This window comes from Aythya marila, assembly GCF_965140915.1.
Source record: "Aythya marila genome assembly, chromosome: 6".
Classification (NCBI taxonomy): Eukaryota; Metazoa; Chordata; class Aves; order Anseriformes; family Anatidae; genus Aythya; species Aythya marila.
This window is the reverse complement of record NC_139047.1, coordinates 31,856,206-31,872,608: the sequence shown is the minus strand read 5'-3', so window position 1 is coordinate 31,872,608 and position 16,403 is coordinate 31,856,206. Positions and strand designations below refer to the sequence as shown.

At 60.0% G+C, this 16,403-nt stretch overlaps 2 protein-coding genes across 2 annotated transcripts; both read left to right on the top strand.

The window, feature by feature from the left end:
• The first annotated feature begins 85 nt into the window (after positions 1-85).
• On the top strand, positions 86-13,121 carry RETREG2 (reticulophagy regulator family member 2). The gene is made up of 9 exons (XM_082763632.1): positions 86-364; positions 2,474-2,580; positions 6,544-6,574; positions 7,307-7,442; positions 8,802-8,886; positions 9,636-9,773; positions 10,113-10,207; positions 11,094-11,229; positions 11,630-13,121. Exons 1-9 carry the CDS (start codon positions 111-113, stop codon positions 12,364-12,366), a joined length of 1,719 nt encoding a protein of 572 aa, XP_082619758.1. The 5' UTR covers positions 86-110; the 3' UTR covers positions 12,367-13,121.
• Positions 13,122-13,476: 355 nt separating this feature from the next.
• ZFAND2B (zinc finger AN1-type containing 2B) lies at positions 13,477-16,380 on the top strand. Its single transcript, XM_082762953.1, has 9 exons — positions 13,477-13,715; positions 13,859-13,953; positions 14,140-14,271; positions 14,503-14,654; positions 14,893-14,988; positions 15,080-15,146; positions 15,237-15,313; positions 15,589-15,667; positions 15,817-16,380. The coding sequence occupies exons 1-9, from the start codon at positions 13,661-13,663 to the stop codon at positions 15,853-15,855; spliced, it is 792 nt and encodes a 263-aa protein (XP_082619079.1). The 5' UTR covers positions 13,477-13,660; the 3' UTR covers positions 15,856-16,380.
• The last annotated feature ends 23 nt before the right edge of the window (positions 16,381-16,403 follow it).

Below are 16,403 nucleotides of genomic sequence, written 5' to 3'. Positions count from 1 at the left end.
CCCCCCGCCACCGCCCGCCTCAGCGCCTCAGCGGGGGCTGCGCATGCGCGCGGCGCCCGCGGCCGCCGGTCCCGCTGAGGCGGCGCCGCCCGCTCCCGCCGCCCGCCGCCATGGCGAGCGCCCGGGCTGACGAAGGGCAGGAGGCGGCAGCGGCAGCGGCAGCGGTGGCTGAGGGAGAAGAGGAGGAAGAGGAGGAGGAGGAGGAGGAAGAGGAGGAAGAGGCGGCCGTGGAGCGCTTGGCGGCGGCGCTGCGGCAGCGGCTGCGGGGCTGGGAGGCGGCGCTGGCGGCGGCGCAGCGGCTGCTGGTGTGGGAGAGGCCCCTGCACAGCCTGCTCAGCGCCGCCGCGCTCGGAGGGGGCCTCTGGTGAGATGGGGGGGGCACCGGGAGGCACCGGGACACCCCCGGCTATCCTCAGGGCACCCTCGGGGCTCCCATGGTTACCGCCGGGACGCCTCCGGTTACCCCCGAGACCCCCCCCCCAGGTCGCCCCCGGACACCCCCAGGTAGCCCCAAGGCACCCCCGGGACCCCCCCCCCGATACCCCTGGATATCCCCGGGACCCCCCCCGGATATCCCCAGGACCCCCTGAGACCCCCCCAATATCCCGGGGGAGCCCCTGGATATCCCCAGGACCCCCCCGAGATCCCCCCTAGTTACCCCCAGGACCCCCTAGGACCCCCCCAATACCCCCAGGGAGCCCACAGATATCTCCAGGACCCCCCCCAATACCCCCCGGGGTACCCCCGGATATCCCCAAGACCCCCCTGAGATCCCCCCAGTTACCCCTAGGACCCCCCCCAATACCCCTGGAGCAGCCCCAGATATCCCCAGGACCCCCTGGGACCACCCCCAATACCCCCAGGGAACCCCCAGATATCTCCAGGACCCCCCCCAATACCCCCTGGGGGAGCCCTGGATACCCCCAGGACCCCCTGAGACCACCCCCAATACCCCTGGGGCACCCCCAGATATCTCCAGCACCCCCCTGAGACCCCCCCAGTTACCCCCAGGACTCCCCCTGCCACCCCCAGTGCACCCCTGGTACCCCCAAAGCATCCCTGGATACCCCCAGGGCCCTGTTTCTGCTTCGATTCGCTCTTTATTTTTAAAAATGACTCCTTTCTTTTGGCTTCGTTTCGCCCCCAAACGGGGCTTCGGTCGGTGTTGTCCATCCACCCTGTCGGATGGAGGCTGCGGAGGGGGGAGGATGGGGACCCCCCCGTGGAAACAGGCCCGGGAAGGAGCTGGAGGGCTGTGAGGAAGGGGCTGCTTCTGCTCTGCCCCCTCCTCCCTGCGGTTTTCTGGTGCTGAACCAGGAGGCTGGAAGGGAGCGGAGGCTTCGAAGCTGTCAGGAGGGGGAGATGATGCGAACAGGGGTGGCTAAAGGGTTTGGGGGAGAAATTCGGAGCGCCCAGAATAATTGACGGAGGACAGAGGTTTGAAAATTGTGGCTGGGGAGGAATTATTTCCAGTCCCATGGAGGATTCGGCCAGTATCCTTCATCTGAAACCCATAAACAGAGGAACAGGAGGAAATTCTCCCGGAGCTGCTGTCCCATGAGAAAGGATGAAACCTTTGCCGTTCGGGTCACGGCGTGTGGGTGTCCTCGGTGGCCCGGAGCCCCCTGCAGCTGGCTGTGCCTTGTGGAGCACAGCCCTGCACCCCCGTGCTCTCCAGTTCTGGGTGTTTTTGGTGTTGTTTTCAGACGTGTGCTGGTTGGAGAAGGGGAAGGTGAAGCAGTGGAGCTGCCCTTCCTTCCCAGAGAGGGGCTCTTGGCACTGGGCAGAGGGTGAAGGCATCCCCCTTGGAGAAAAGGGGGAATGCTGATGGCCACCTGGGACCTCCGCCGCTGAGTTTATGAAGTTAGATGTCCTGGACATATCATAAATTGGGGAGATTAGCTCCTGGGTGATGGGATCGCGCGGCTGCGCGAGTGCTCTGTGCGCTTGGCTCGAGCCAACGTGTTGCTGAGGGCCGTGAGAGGTTTTACGATAGAGTCAAGTGAGCGGCTAAGCCTGCTAAGTGCTGGGCTCCGGATAAACAGCGAGAGGCTCGTGAGGAAAGAGCAGGTGCAGGGGCTGTTTGGGTGCTGTTTGGGTGGTGCTGGGCCTGGCGAGGGGAAGCAGGCCGCGAATTTGCAGAGGAGAGGCCGATTCTCAGCCTCAGGGCCTGCCCCGGCGCTTCGTGCTGCCGTTATCTGCAGCCTCCACCTTGAGGATTTGGGAGGCACTCGTACTACGGAGCCTTGGCCGTGTTTTACAACCGGAGGAGGAGCTCGGCGGCAGGGGAGGAGAGCGCTGGGGGCTGGCAGGCGGCTGTCTGCTCGTGGGCAAAGGCGCCATTTGACAGCGCCCGGGGGCGGGGGGGTGCCTGCAGCGCTCGCTGCGTCGCTCCGTGGCCGTCGGATGCGTCTGCTCTGCCGGATCTGCTCGCTTCCCCCTCCCCGCTAACCATTTCTCCTTTGATTTCCAGGTTGTTTTCCTCCACCTCCCTGAGACCCCTCTTTCTCCTCAGCATGTCGCTCCTCGGCGTCCTCTTGCTGGAGAGGTGGAAGCCCAGGTTCCTGTTTGACTTCTCAGGTGGGTAGCGCTGGAGCTAGCGACACGGTTCACGGTTCACGTGGCCACAGCCACCTCTCCTAGAGCCCCAATCCTGCTGCAACCGCAGGCTTTGGCACTGCTGCCTCTTGCCTGTTTGTGTCAAAGCACCAGCAGGCACCCCCTGGGCAAGCCTTTGCCTGTGGGAAGCAGCGTGCTGGGTCCTTGAGGACGGAAAGAATTGCTCGCAGTTCCTGGTGAGCGTGACTCAGGGTGCCCGGGCTGCAGGCAGGGATGATGCGGTGTTTCTGCTGCATCCTTCCTCTCCCGCAGGTGGCACAGGGCGCGAGCATTTCAGCCCTGAGCCGAGGGAAGGAAACAGGGGGTTGAATTCCTCCGGTGCTAGCTGAGTGCAGCGTGGGCTCGCGCCCTGGAAGAGGCAGAGCAGCTGAGAGCCCTGGCGGCAGGTAGCAGAGCGGGCGGTGAGGTCAGGGCAGCCCCTCTCGGGCTTATCTCCCCCTTTTATCCAAGGCTCTTTGCCAACATCGGGCACAAAAGCAACGAGAGGAGCGGTCTCACAGCGCTGACAGGCATGGCAGGCCGCTGTCTGCTTCGAGTGCCTCCTTCACCAGAGTTTCTTTTTCAACAACTGGACTCAGACCTGCCTACTGCTGCTGTTCAAAGGCAGCTTGGGGCCCTCCATCCTCAGCCCTCTGCTCTGGGGAGGGTTTCTGAATGAAAGCCCCTCTATACGCGTGTTTGTAAGGTGCCCTTTATTTGACCTAGAGGGGTACTGACTTAAAGGGTGCTTTCACAGAAGCCCTGATAAGATTAGATACGTTTCAGCTGTCGTCTCAATACTGTTTGCTTTGTGCGGTTGAGGTAACCAGGCAGCCAAACTGGAATGGCCAATTTAATTTCCTGCTTATTCACATTGTTTTTTTAAGGGAATGGTTTAAAGCCAACCCAAAACATCTCGCTTGAAACGTGGCCAGAAATGCAAAGGCTTGGTGTCCAGCAGAGAATGGTGTTATTGAGGCAGGTAAGGGGTAGAAGCACTCCAGAAAGCACCAGGCCTGTGAAAGTTGTGCTGTCACAGAGGGAATAGGAAATCCGCACTGAAATCCGTTTGTGTGATACGGAGCAGCGAGGAATGGAAACAACAACAAAACAAAAACATCAAAGGCACAGAAACAAAAGCAACGCACAAAGCCGGGGGTTCCACCAGCAGTTCCTGTGACACCGGCTCTGTAAGAAGGCAGCGCACGGCCTGCTGAACGCACTCAGTGCTGCTCTTCCCTGCGTTTCACTCCCTTCTGGCTCCTTGCTGCTTCCCAGCTGCTGGAAGCAAAGACTGGGGACAGTTTTCTGGTGTACCTGGTGAGCTCACAGCCCCAGATTTGACAGAGTCCCCAGATTTGAGCCCGTTTCCCCAGCCTCCACAAGGAAGGAGCAGTGCTCTGCGTTCCTGAGGGGCCTCAGGAGCTGACCCCACTAAATACTTAAGGGTTTTTGTGCGCCGCCCGCTGCAGCAGGGCTGTAGCGTTGTGGCTTTCCTCCTCGGTGCTTCCTGAAAGCCTTTCCAGGAGCATTTTGGAAGTAGGTCAGCACCACACCTTGGAGAACTGGCACGTACATACACAAACCTCAGCTTGTGGCAGGTCTGCGTGTCTCGGGTGACTGCTTATAACATCGCTTCTGAAGGAATGCTAAAACCTCAGCATTTATTTGCCACTTACTCACGCTTTGTGAGCGGGGGCACGCTAATGGCACTGAGACGCACAACCTTTACAGGTCCTGTCGGACAGGACTGCGTGTTTCCAGCTGGAACGCAGGGTGTTTTCTCCGTACGTAGTCACGAGATTTCCTAAATACTGTTCAGGGACTCGGGAAGCGCCTCCTGTTTTCTCCTGGGATAGCAACCAAGCAGGGCTGGCTCTCACAGCCTTGTCGTTCAGCAGCCGTGGTTCAGGGAGAGTTTAGTGCAGGAGAGCTCCGGCGATGGCTGCGTTGCAGCTGAACGCTGGCACTCCTTAAAAAGGGCCCCTGCCTTCTAGCTGAAGCACACGGATGAAAAATGCTGCCTGGGGAAGCGTTGGAAACCTGTGAGGGCCAAGGAATCCATCCATCAGCGAGGATTTGTCAGTACCACCGTGTGGCTGCGACTCCTGCGTGGCTGACTGCTCTCTCCCAGCGGGGTCTGGAGTGTGTCAAGCGGTTTGCATTAATCCACAGCCCGGTGCGAAGCGCTGCCAGCGAGGTTTCGGCTCTGGCTTTACGGTGGTTGGAGCGTTCCTCCGGCTGGTGCAAGGCCCCGGTGCGCTGAGCCGGGCAGGTCACGCTCTTGCAGGAAGGAGGATGCTGCTGGCTTTAATGACAGGCTGCGTTTTGCCAGGGAGGCGAAATCACGTGAGCACTGCAGCCCGCTGAAACGCTCTGCAGCTCCCAAAAGTCTCTCGGAAGCCTTCGGAAGCAGTCGAGAACCGTTTCGCTCCCTCTGCTGGCATATTTTGGATGGCTCGGACTAAAGCAGGCAGGCAGAGGAGAGGAGAGGAGCTCTGTGGCACCCAGCAGGGAGCAGCCAGCGTCCCCGCACCTCGTCCGGTACAACCGGGAGCTGGTACAACCAGCGTGGCCAGCAGCCCCAGCTGGGCCGAGGCCAAAAGTGATTTCTTTGGTGCTTTATCCCAGCTAAAAGACGAGGCTTTGAGATACAGCCGGGTTGCTGCGCGCTGCCAGTGAGCAGCTTTAGATTCCCACAACAGCGGCGCTTGTGAGAGGGAAGCGAGTGCCCCGGGGGGGGTGCAGCTGCATCCCTGACGCCCTTTTCTCACGTGAGCCTGAGGTCCTGATGTGCCCAGCGGGCAGGGGAGCGGCTGGGAGCGCTTGGCTCCTCTTGTCAGGCCCGATTACTGGAAATCTGGGTCACGCTCTCAAAGAACTGCCTCCTCCCCTCTGCGGATGGCCTCCCGCTCCACTGCTCTGCTGCAGTGCCTGCAGCGCTCGGAGGAGGCTGACATACTTGGCCCGGCGTCCCCTGCCTTGGGAAAATGGTGACGGGGCCGCTTTCCTTGGGGAAGTCGCTGCTGTTCTCGCCCTCTGATGGCTCCAGGGAGGCTCCAAACCCCTTTTTGCTCGCGTGGCGTTTTTAAGCCCTTGTTGTGTGGACCTTGAGAAGCCTTCACGACATCACCGAGGCCTCGCTGTGGGCATCCTCACAAAGATTCTGCTGCTGGAAGGACTCCGGGCCCTGTACATCCTCAGGCACCACTCCGCAGGACACCTGCATCCGTGGGCAGCCAGGCTGGGAGTCCCAGCTGTCATAGAAATATTTGGGATTTTTTTTTCCCCCTGTACATCTAAAAGCAGAGCATGATTGCGTGTGGCCTCTGCCACTGAAGCACCGCTCCTCCCTTCAGCTCTGGGTTGGGTGCAGAGGGGAACGGGAGAAGCTTTCTTACCCAGGCTTAGCAGGGTAGTTATATCCGTGCCTTGCTGGCACGGAGGGCTGTCAGGAGACAAAAGAGCCCTAAAATTAGCTAATTATGCATGAGGCTGCTATTCGGTGCTTAATTCCACGGGAAAGGGCAGAGGCAGCAGGGAGATCTCTGGCATTTGGACGCCGCATCCTGCCAGGGACTGTGGGCTGGGCAGAGGGGAACGCAGCTCCACATGGAGCTCCGGGGAGGGAGCTGACACACTGCCCAGCTCAGGGACGGTGCCGGCAGTCCTGGGGGAATGACAAGGGCTGGGCAGCTGCGATTGTCTTCAGGGGTGGCTCCGCATCCCAAGGGGATGCCCAAACGTGTGGGGCTTCAGACTTGAGTGAAGCCTGCGCGGTGCAGACTCCAAGCCGGCGATTCCTGCTTGCTTGAGAGCACGGAGAAGGTCCCCAGGGTGCGTCCCTGGCTGAAGGCGATGTGTTTCCAGCTGTGCTCTGCTCGAGTGGTAAAAATGTCAGGTTTTATTTCTCACTTGGCTGACCGATCTCTGTTCTCCCTACAGCACAGCCATCGGAGGAGCCAGGAGGGGACAGGTAAGCTCAGCGACGTGCTCCCTTGGTGGAAGGGGAGAGTGGAGATGCCTTAACTCAGCGTGGTGATCTCACCTGCCCTCTTTGCTCTTGTCAGGAGACTGCATGGCTCCTGTGAAACCCTGGTAGTGGTTTCTCCTAAACTGTTTAGCAGCTCCGGAGCCACAGTTGGAGACTCAGGGGAAAGTTAATGCTGGTGAAGCAGCAATAAAGCTCAGGTGCTGCTGATGTTAGGACCTCTCGGGTTTCTTTCCTGGATCTATCCTGGGCTATTTTAAGAATCCTCCAGAGTGGAGGAGATCCCTGAGGCTGACTTTTGCAGGCTCTAAGCGCTGCCTGTGGCAGCGGAGCTTGCAGCCCGTGCTTGGCCGTGGTTACAGCTCTGAGCACTGCACTTCCCTCCCCTCGAAGTGGTGCCAGAGACGGCCACGTAATCGGTGCCACCTCCAGCGCTTCTGTCTGTGTGGCTCGGAGCAAAACCTGCCGTGCATCTTGGGCCTGGGGCACGGGAATGCTGTGGCACGGTGTCTGCTGCTTGGCTCAGCTGCCTCCTGGCTCCCTTCCTGGTTAAAAAGCAAAACACGTCTACAAATCAAGCGTCCTCCAGCCTTCAGCTGCAGGTGCAGTCGGTGTGGCCAAGCCTGGGGCAGGGATCTCCACTTCCCCGCGCAGCTGTACCCCCGCACCAAGCAGCCCGTGTTCAAAGGTTGTCTTCTTGCTCTTGTCTGTCTCTAGCGAGGGGGTGACTTCAGGGGCACAGCCTCACCTGCTCAGTGTCCCTGAGCTGTGCCACTGCCTGGCAGAGAGCTGGGTCACCTTCAGGCTGTACCTGCAGGAACTGCTACAGTACAAGAGGCAAAATCCTGCCAAGGTAAGCTGGAGATACCTACTCTTCCGTGCAGGGGCTGTTCTTTCCGTTGCCTAGGAGGTGGAGGAATGTCAAATCACTGTTTTTACGGTTGCTATCCCTGCTTAACGTTTGCTGTTCCTTCCTTTCAGACTCTGTGCCACGGGAAGCTTAAATAATGAGTAGTTGGCTCCCAGTGTTTGTAAACTGGAGCAGAACTCAGTGCCTTCTGTGAATGGCTAACTATAGGTATTTTTATTCCTTAGTGTGCAGAGGAAACTCTTAGATTGGGAGTAGGAAGAAAAAAGGGGCTCCTTCTCCAGGCTCTGCCCCTCTCCTAGGCTGCACTCGACCCTTTAGGCTGCTCCCACCTATTTGGCAGGTTGTAGCTAGCCAAGCCCACGTGCAGCAGTGCTCCTGAGTGCACGGAAACTCGTCATGAGCTCTGGTGGCTGTGACGTGTTGTTTGGAACAGGTTTGTAGACAAGAGTTACCTTAGCCCAGAAATAGGACGGATGAGCCACGAGGATTATGTCGAGCTTACTGGGGTGCGGTGCGCCAGGAGTGGGTTTTTGTCTCTGCTGTTAAAACGCCGTCCCTGCAACAGCTGGCAGGGGACTACGACCACAGGGAGCAAAGCCCTTAGAGGGCCCTAGCTTTTGTAGGGCCTCTGCGTTAGAAACAAACCTCCTTATTGCTGGATGCAGGCAGGATCTTAATCCCTACCCCGGCGTGCAGGGTGCCTGTTCTCCCTTCTCCCCATCCCCAGGAGAGTGCAGGACGAGCTGGCAGGGCTGCAGCGTTAGACTTCCACTTTTTCCAGAGGAGGAAGAGTCAGGCCTGGTGGGAGTGTGGGTTCTGCTGCTGCTTTTCCCAGCATTATTGCATTTTTTTATTGCATATTTTATTGCATAGCAGCGGCACGTCGTCTGGTGACTGTAACAGCTTTCTGCCTCTGTCAGGACAGGGTGGGCTTTGCTGAAAATGCTGAAACTCTGCAGAGGAGATGTACTCTAAAATGCCCGTTGGTGATACCCCATCCCAGCCTCGAGGAACACCATTTAGTTCAGAAAGGAGCGCCCAATAAAGTTTTGAATCATTTTACTGGGGTCTGGGGTTACCTTGGTCCTTCTGTGCTTGAACCTCTAACGCTTACAGCTTAACCCAGCCGACCCGTCTGAGTTGTGACGACCAGCCCAGTGTTTGCGTGTACTCGCTGCAAGGCTGGGCAGGAAAACAAACAGTTTTAACTGCTGCGGGGAGGGCGGGCGTGCTGACTTTGTGAGGAGCATCCCTCTCTTTGCTCCAGCTGGGTTTCCTGCGCTGGCTGCCTAGATGTCTCTCTGCCTCTTGTCACTTCTCTTTGTTCCTCTCTTCCTTCAGTTCTGCATGAGCGTCTGTTCGGGCTGCCTGATTCTGGCTGTGGTTGGACACTATGTTCCAGGCATCATGATCTCCTACATCATCTGTGAGTATAAGCAGCTCTCCCTTGTGACTTAAGCTGAAACGTGACCCAGCCGTGCTGTTGATTCACCGGTAGAAACACTCGTGTGGTTTTCCTGGGGGCATCTGCGCTAGATGACAAATCAATATGAGCAGGGAGCTCTGGGAAGTCTCCCTGTAGGTGTGTGTGTGCAGTACAACTGCAAAGGCAGGAGAGGGAGCACCATTAAAACGTTGCTTTCCTCTTCTACCCGTGGTGCTGTGCTGCTGAGGTCCCAGAGGAGCAGAAAGCTGCAGTCTCTCATTTCCTAGAGTGGGCAAATCCAGATTGAGTTATTAAAGAAACTGCATGGTTAGCAATTAGGGCTTTTTTTACCTGCATTATCATTCCCTGCTAAGTGTGAAGATGGCTCAGGTGCTCTGCTGCTAGCGCATTTAGATTTGAGCTCTGTGCTGCTCCTCTTCTAAAGGTTTCGGTGATTTTTAGTTGTAAACGCCCCATTTCTGGGCCTTTGTTGCACGTTTGGGCTGCGACACAGTGGCTGAAGTGGAGGGCTTGTGCTTCACCTCAACAAAATCGATTGGTTAAGAAAACCTGTCTAATTAAGCTGCTTTGGAACAAGTAAGAACAGCCAAGGGTGAGGATTTTAGGCAGTCAGATGGAGAGCAGATCCCTTTCGACTGCCCGTCCCTCGATGCAGGGTTGCTGGCGCCCCGTGAATTTGCTGCGTTGTACTCGGTCTGTTTCCCACTCCCTGCCTCCTGTGTTTGCAGTGCTCAGCATTCTTCTCTGGCCGTTGGTGGTCTATCACGAGCTGATCCAGAGGATGTACACGCGATTGGAGCCTGTCCTGATGAAACTGGACTACAGTATGAAGGCAGAGACGCTGCACCACAAGCACGAGAAGAAGAGTAAGGACTCACCTTCCCTCTGACACCTGCTGGCCCTGTGCTCCCGGGGTGGAGCCCGAGCAGAGGGCCAAGGGGAGAGCGTGTTTGACTACAGTTTGTGTCAAAAGGCTGTGACAAAGCAGGGGAAAACAGGCTGAAACCTGAGGGTCTGGGGGAGAGTAGCTGGGCGGGTAAGTGCCTGTTGTCCTGGGAACAGCAGGCGAGAGCAGCAGATTGTGATTTTTTCTAGGAACTCTTAGATTCTGGGAAACCTGCGTGGTTTTACAGAGGAGTAGCGGATGAGCGATGTGCAGAAAATTCTTTCAGTCTCCTGGCAAGCTTTTCTTCTTTTCCTCATAGAGCGCCAAGGGAAGAGCGAGCCTGCAGCAGGTGATGAGCCAACGGCAGAGACGGAGAGTGAGAGCGAGGCAGAGCTCTCGGGCTTCTCCCCAGTGGTAAGAGCACAGCAGAGCTATGCAGGAACCAGCCCCTCCTCTCTGGGCTGTCGTAGCTTGAGGACCAGGGCGTGGTGCGACTGCAGCCACGCTGCTAAAGAGCAGAGCAAGAAATCCCTTTGAAGAATCCCGAGGGAGAAGGGATGCTCTGATGAAGGGCACTGTTTCCACTCGGGGCGTTGAGAATCACGGGGCTGGTGAGGCAGGATTGGGGGAGCAATGCTCCAGGCACCTGCTGAGTTGCCTTGATGCTCGTGCTTCGTGCTCAGAGAAGACAGAAGGCTCCGGAAGAAATCAGCTGCCCTGTGTCATGTGCAGGAGGTTGCCCTTCTGCTCACCATGAGAAAAAGAAGACGAGCAGTGCTAGAGTCTCTTACGCAGTCCCCTGCTCTCAGCTCAGACTGGGGGGGACCCTTCTATGCATGCACCACAGCGATGGGCCCAGTGCCTGCCTTTGCAGGAGTTCTGGGCTTGGAGCTGGGGCTGTGAGGTGGGAAACGGGCTTCTAAAATGATGCAGATACTTGAGCCACTGCTACATGTGGCAGACTTCTTTGGGCCTAGTGTGAAAGTAAGAGGGAAGGGGGATTTTGCTCTTTGGCATTGGCATGAGAAGGATTCAAGCCTTCTGATACTCCTGCAGGATGATCCCATCTTGTTCTGGCTCTTTCAGGCTCTTCACGGAGAGCCAGCAAAGCTTCAGGCAATGAATTATTGCAGGAAAGCCGGTGATTTAAGGCTAACCTTTGCCCAGATCCCTCCTGCTATCATCCTATCCCTGCACAGTCTCTCTCCAGCAAAAGCCAAAAAAAAAAAAAAAAAACCTGCCTGGAAGCTCTGCGTGCAGTCAGACATCCAGGAACTTCTTCCTCTTTCATCCCATGCAGGTGGATGTGAAGAAAACTGCCCTGGCACTGTCGATCACAGATTCTGAGCTCTCTGACGAGGAGGCTTCCATCCTGGAGAGCGGGGGCTTTTCTGTCTCAAGGGCTACCACCCCACAGCTGACGGATGTTTCCGAAGGTACATGATGGGACATTTTGCTGCCTCCCTTCCCCTGGGTGTCCTGTCCCACAACAGCTGCTCCTCTGAATGGGAGGACAGGGAGAGAACCCAGCTCTTTGCAGCGGGATTTCCCTGAGCCCACGGGTTTTAGTGGAGTGCTCTGGGTGCGGAGCGTGAGCTGGGGAAGCTGGTCTTCTCTGGGCACAGAGCACGTAGATCAGAAAAAAAAGAGAAGGCTGCAGGTGAGTTGTGCCACTAGGAGCAGGGAATAACTGCAGACGCCTTCCTGCTGGGAAGAAGGCTCAAAAGCAAGCCCTAGCGTGTCAGCAGGGAGAAGGTAGATGGGCAATGTCAGTGCTCTGGGTCAAGGCAAGGTGACCCGTGCCTTAATGCTGATCCTAATGCCGCTGCCTTCCAGACCTGGATCAGCAGAGTCTGCACAGCGAGCCAGAGGAGTCGTTTTCCAAGGACCTGGCAGAGTTTCCCTCCGTGGAAGAATATCATTCCAGAGATCTGGGACCACAGAGCGATGAAGATGCATTCGGTGTGCCTCTGGGTCCCGAGCTTGCCCACGCTGCCCGTGAGCTGGACTCGGCAGAGAAGGAGGCTGCGGACTCTGAGCTCTCCATCCTTCGCCTCGCGTCTCCTCTGCATTTTGTAAATACGCACTTCAACGGGAGCGGGCAAGCGGCAGGAGGCGGCGGGGAGCCCGAGACTGTCCCTGCGCCGGGCCTGGGCATCTGCATCGACACGCTGAGCGAGGAGATCGTCACCACTGCCATTACCACGGCGGTGCAGAACACCCTCTCTGCCCTGCTGCGCTCCTCGGAGGCCAGCGAGGGGCCCTCCCTCTCCGAGTTCCTCCCCACTGAGCCCGAAGAGAAACTGAGCTTCCAAGCGCAGCTGTCGGAGAGCGAAGCGGTGGAGACGGAGACCGCAGCTTCACCGGAGGAGGAGGAGGAAGCGGAAGACTTTGAGCTGCTGGATCAGAGGGAGCTGGAGCAAATGGATGTGGAGCTGGGGCTTGGGGAGGAGCAGGAAGCTGAAGAGTCTCCTGCTGCTCCGGCTCTGGCTTCCCCCTCTCCCGCACCCGCTGAGCTGCCAAAGCAAGGAGACGAGGAGGAGGCAGCGATGCCAGCAGCGTCTACGTCTTAGGTCTCCTTCACGCGTCCCCTTTATCTCCGTTGTCACTGGAAAGAAGGAAGAGCTCACGTGGCCAACGCGCAGCGGGTTTTCGGTGTTTTGTGTTGACCGGGCTGGAAACGCGTCAGTGTTAATGTGCTGTGTCTGGAATAACGAATCCTTCCCATCCTTCTAGAGCCCGGCCCCTGCGCTGGCTGAGCGGGAGCCACCCCTGCCCCGCAGCCAGGGGGGGAGCCGGCTCCTAGAAGCCTTACGCCACGATGGAAACACCAACCCCAGCCAACGCTTCCTAGTAATGGTGCAGTATTTTGGTCTGTCTTCTGTTTTGTCTTTTCGTTTTTGCACGCCGAGTACCGAGCTAGCTGTAGCTGCTGCTAACACCCAGATCCCCCGTAGGACATATGCAATCTTTTATTTGATTGGGTTTTTAAATGGCTGAAAGTGTAAATAATTTTAACTCCCGTTGGTTCAGTTTTTTGGGGGGGGGAGGGAGGCAGGGAGGGGGAGCACCGTCGGACACGGCTCTCGGGGGCCAGGGGCCAGAAGCAGCTGGGCGCTGTGAAGCAGAAACCCCTCCTGCACCCCGCTGGCACCTTTCACATCGCTGCTGGAGCACGGTGTCGGGCGATCGCTGTTTTTTCCCCGTCGGATCAGAGTTGTGTTACCGGGTGGGTGGCTGTGGAGTTTGGTTGGTTGGTTTTTTGTTGTTATTTTTTGTTTGTTTTTTTTTTTTTGGCAATCAATGAAATTCGCTCCTGGCCCCGTTCCGTTGCTGCAGTTTCTTCCTGCCGCCGCCCCTCTTCTCGTGTGTCCCCCCTGGCCCAGACCCCTGCCCAAGCTCCCCTTTTACCTCCCCAACCCTTTCTTGCTCCCTTGGCACCGCACCTGCAGGCTCAGAAGCGCCTGGAAGAGAGCCGGGAGCTGGGTGGGATGAATGGGGGGGGGGGTGCAGAGACAGGGGAAGGGAAGGAAAGGGGAAGAAAAGGGGACGGGGGGGAACCCCACAATATTTAAAGCAAGAAGAAGCCCTCCCCGTGGCGCAAACCCCCTCCGGCTGCGGGTTGGGGATGGGTTGGGCATACCAGGCACCGCGCCCCCCAGCCTGGGCAGGACCCCCCCGGCGGGGTCTGGGGGGTTATAGGGGGGTGTAGGGGGGTGCCCCCTGCGGCATCCTAGTGGGGTGGGTGTAGGATGACCGCGGGCAGGAGGCAGGGACCCCGTGGGGCCGCCCCGTGACCGCGCGGGGGTGGCGCCGGGCGCGTCCCCGCCCCGAGTGACGCCGGCACGGAAACGGCTCGGGGCCGCCATGGAGTTCCCGGAGCTGGGGGAGCACTGCTCGTGGGCCCCCTGCCAGCGCCTGGGTGAGGATGGAGGGGATGGGAAAGGGTGGAGGGGATGGGAAAAGGGGGGGGGGGACACGGGGCTGGGGGAGGGGGGAGCGCAGCGGAGCCGCGGTGGGGGGGGGGGCGCGGTGCCAGCTGAGCGTCCTCGCCCCCCGCCCCAGATTTCCTGCCCCTCAAGTGCGACGCCTGCCAGCAAATCTTCTGCACCGACCACGTCGCCTACGCCCAGCACGCCTGCACCTCCGCCTACAAGAAGGTGAGCGCAAAAAGGAGGGGGCGACCTTCATTCCCTGACCCCCCCCAAAAAAAAAAACAACCAGAAGGACACCCGGAGAGGGTTGCGGGGCTGTGCCCGGCACCCTCCTGGGATGAGCTGGTGGGATGTGGCCACCCACCTACCCAAAGCTTCGTGCCCCCGACGCCTTTCTCGCCCCGCCCGCAGGACGTTCAGGTCCCCGTGTGCCCGCTCTGCAACACGCCGGTGCCCGTGAGGCGCGGGGAGATGCCCGACGTGCTGGTGGGCGAGCACATCGACCGCCACTGCAAGGCCGACCCCGCGCAGCGCCAGCGCAAGGTGGGAGCGCCAGGGCAGGAGAATTCCCCCCCATAGGGCTTTGTGGGGTGAATTCGGGGCTGGGGGAGCTCTTAGGGGGCAACGCGGGGCCGGAGGAAGGGCAGGGTGGGTGTGGGAGTGCACCCTAAAAAAGCGTCTGAGGAAAGCTCCTAGCGGGAGACGCGCCCCACAGACCCCAAAAAGCGGCACCGAGGGGCAGCCCCCCCTCAGCGCCGCCGCCGCCGCTCGCAGATCTTCACCAACAAGTGCTTGAAGCCCGGCTGCAAGCAGAAGGAGATGATGAAGGTGATCTGCGAGCAGTGCCACAAGAACTACTGCCTGAAGCACCGGCACCCCCTGGACCACGACTGCAGCGGGGCCGGCCACTCGCTCTCCAAAGCTGGGTGAGGGCGCGGGGACAACGGGGTGACGGGCGAGAAACCAAGTTCCTCCTGCCCCTGGGCCCTTCTCTGGGACTGCTGCACGTCCCGGAGCTAAACACCCCCCTCCAGGGCTGGCTGGGAGGAAGAGGATGCCGGGGAGGGGGTATCACCCACCCAGCATCCTCGCCATGGGTGCTCAGCACCCAGGGGTGCCCCGCGGTGGCGGGGCGCTCGCTCACGGACCCGCCGTCTGTCCTAGGCACGCCGCGCTCGCTAGGGCTCAGGCGTCCTCCTCCAAAGCAGCAAGCACAGCAAGCAGTGGAGCTGCCCGGCCCGCAGACAGCCCCTCGGCCAGGTAGGTTTGGTGGCAACCCCGCTCGGTGCCGGCTCCCCGCTCCCCGTGCCCGCTCGTGCCGGCGCTGACCCAGCTTCTCCCCCGTCTACAGGGGCAGAGCGGCCGCGTCCCAGGCCCCCAGCACCTCCCCGCCGGCTGCCGTGCTGCAGAACGGCCTGGTGAGTGGGCTGGCTGGGTTTTTGGGGTGTTTTGGGGTGGTTTTTTTTTTCGGGGGGAGGTTCCTGCTGACGGACTGGGTTTTGTTTCAGAGCGAGGAGGAAGCGCTGCAGCGCGCTCTGGAGCTGTCCCTGGCGGAGTCAGCGCGGGGCTCGGCGCAGCCGCCCAGGTACGGCCGGGGACACGCGGTGCTGGACCCGAGTCACGGGGCTGGGGGGGTGACAATGGGGCTGGGGGGGTGACAATGACCCTGCGTGGCCTGGGGGGGGGACACAGGGACGAGTCCAGAGCTGTTGCTGAGCTGAGCTCTGTGCCACGGGTGCTGGGGGGCGGAGATGCGCTCGTGACTGCCGGTCTGCAATGAGCACGGCGAGTCCTGGGGCACGCCGCCTGCTGCTGCCCCGGGGGGGGCACGAGGCCCACGCTGCGCCTCTGCCCCCCCAGCACGCAGGAGGAGGAGGACCTGGCACTGGCACAGGCACTGTCGGCAAGCGAAGCCGAATACCAGCAGCTGCAGCGGCAGGTGAGTGGGGCCCATCCTGGGATCCCCCCCATCCTCAAACCCTCCAGGTTCTGCTCCAGGACGGGGGGCTCGAGCTCTGCCCGTGCCCCTTGCAGGCTGGAGGAAGACTCCGGTCCTGCCTTCCTCACCCGTGCTCCTTCCCCTCGCAGGCGCACGGCTCGAAGCCCTCCAACTGCAGCATGTCCTAGGAGGTGCGCCCGCGGAGGTGGTGGCACCGGGGGCAGCCGTGGCCTCCCACGGGGATGCGGTGAGGACACCCTGGGTGCTGACAGGAGCCCGGCACCATCTCCTCTCCCCAAACGCACACGGACAGCTCAGCCCCGCGTGCAGGGGGTGCAGCAAACCCCCCCGGTGCTCCCCTGGAGGGGCAGGGTTGGGGAGAGCCCAGGCGCACGCTGGCCGAAGCGAGCAGCGGCGCACGGAGGGTGCTGAGCCCGCAGCTGGCCTGGGGGGGGCTTCATCCCCTCCTCTAGCCCCAGCCGTGCTGCAGGGCAGCCCCTCGGGAGCAGCAGCACCCTCTGGCCCCGCAGGCAGGAGCTGATCCCCGGGTTGGGGTCGCGTCCTGGCAGCCCCCTGGGGGAGGTCGGTGCCGCCCCGTGCTGCTTCCTCGCCAGCTTTCCCTGCTCCTGCCCGTGGGGCTGTGCCCGGTGCTGCAGGAGCGCTGAAAAACGCGTCCGAGTGCTGCTCGGGAGAAAATAAAAGGCATAGCACGAGGCGCAGAGTGGCTGGTGGAGCC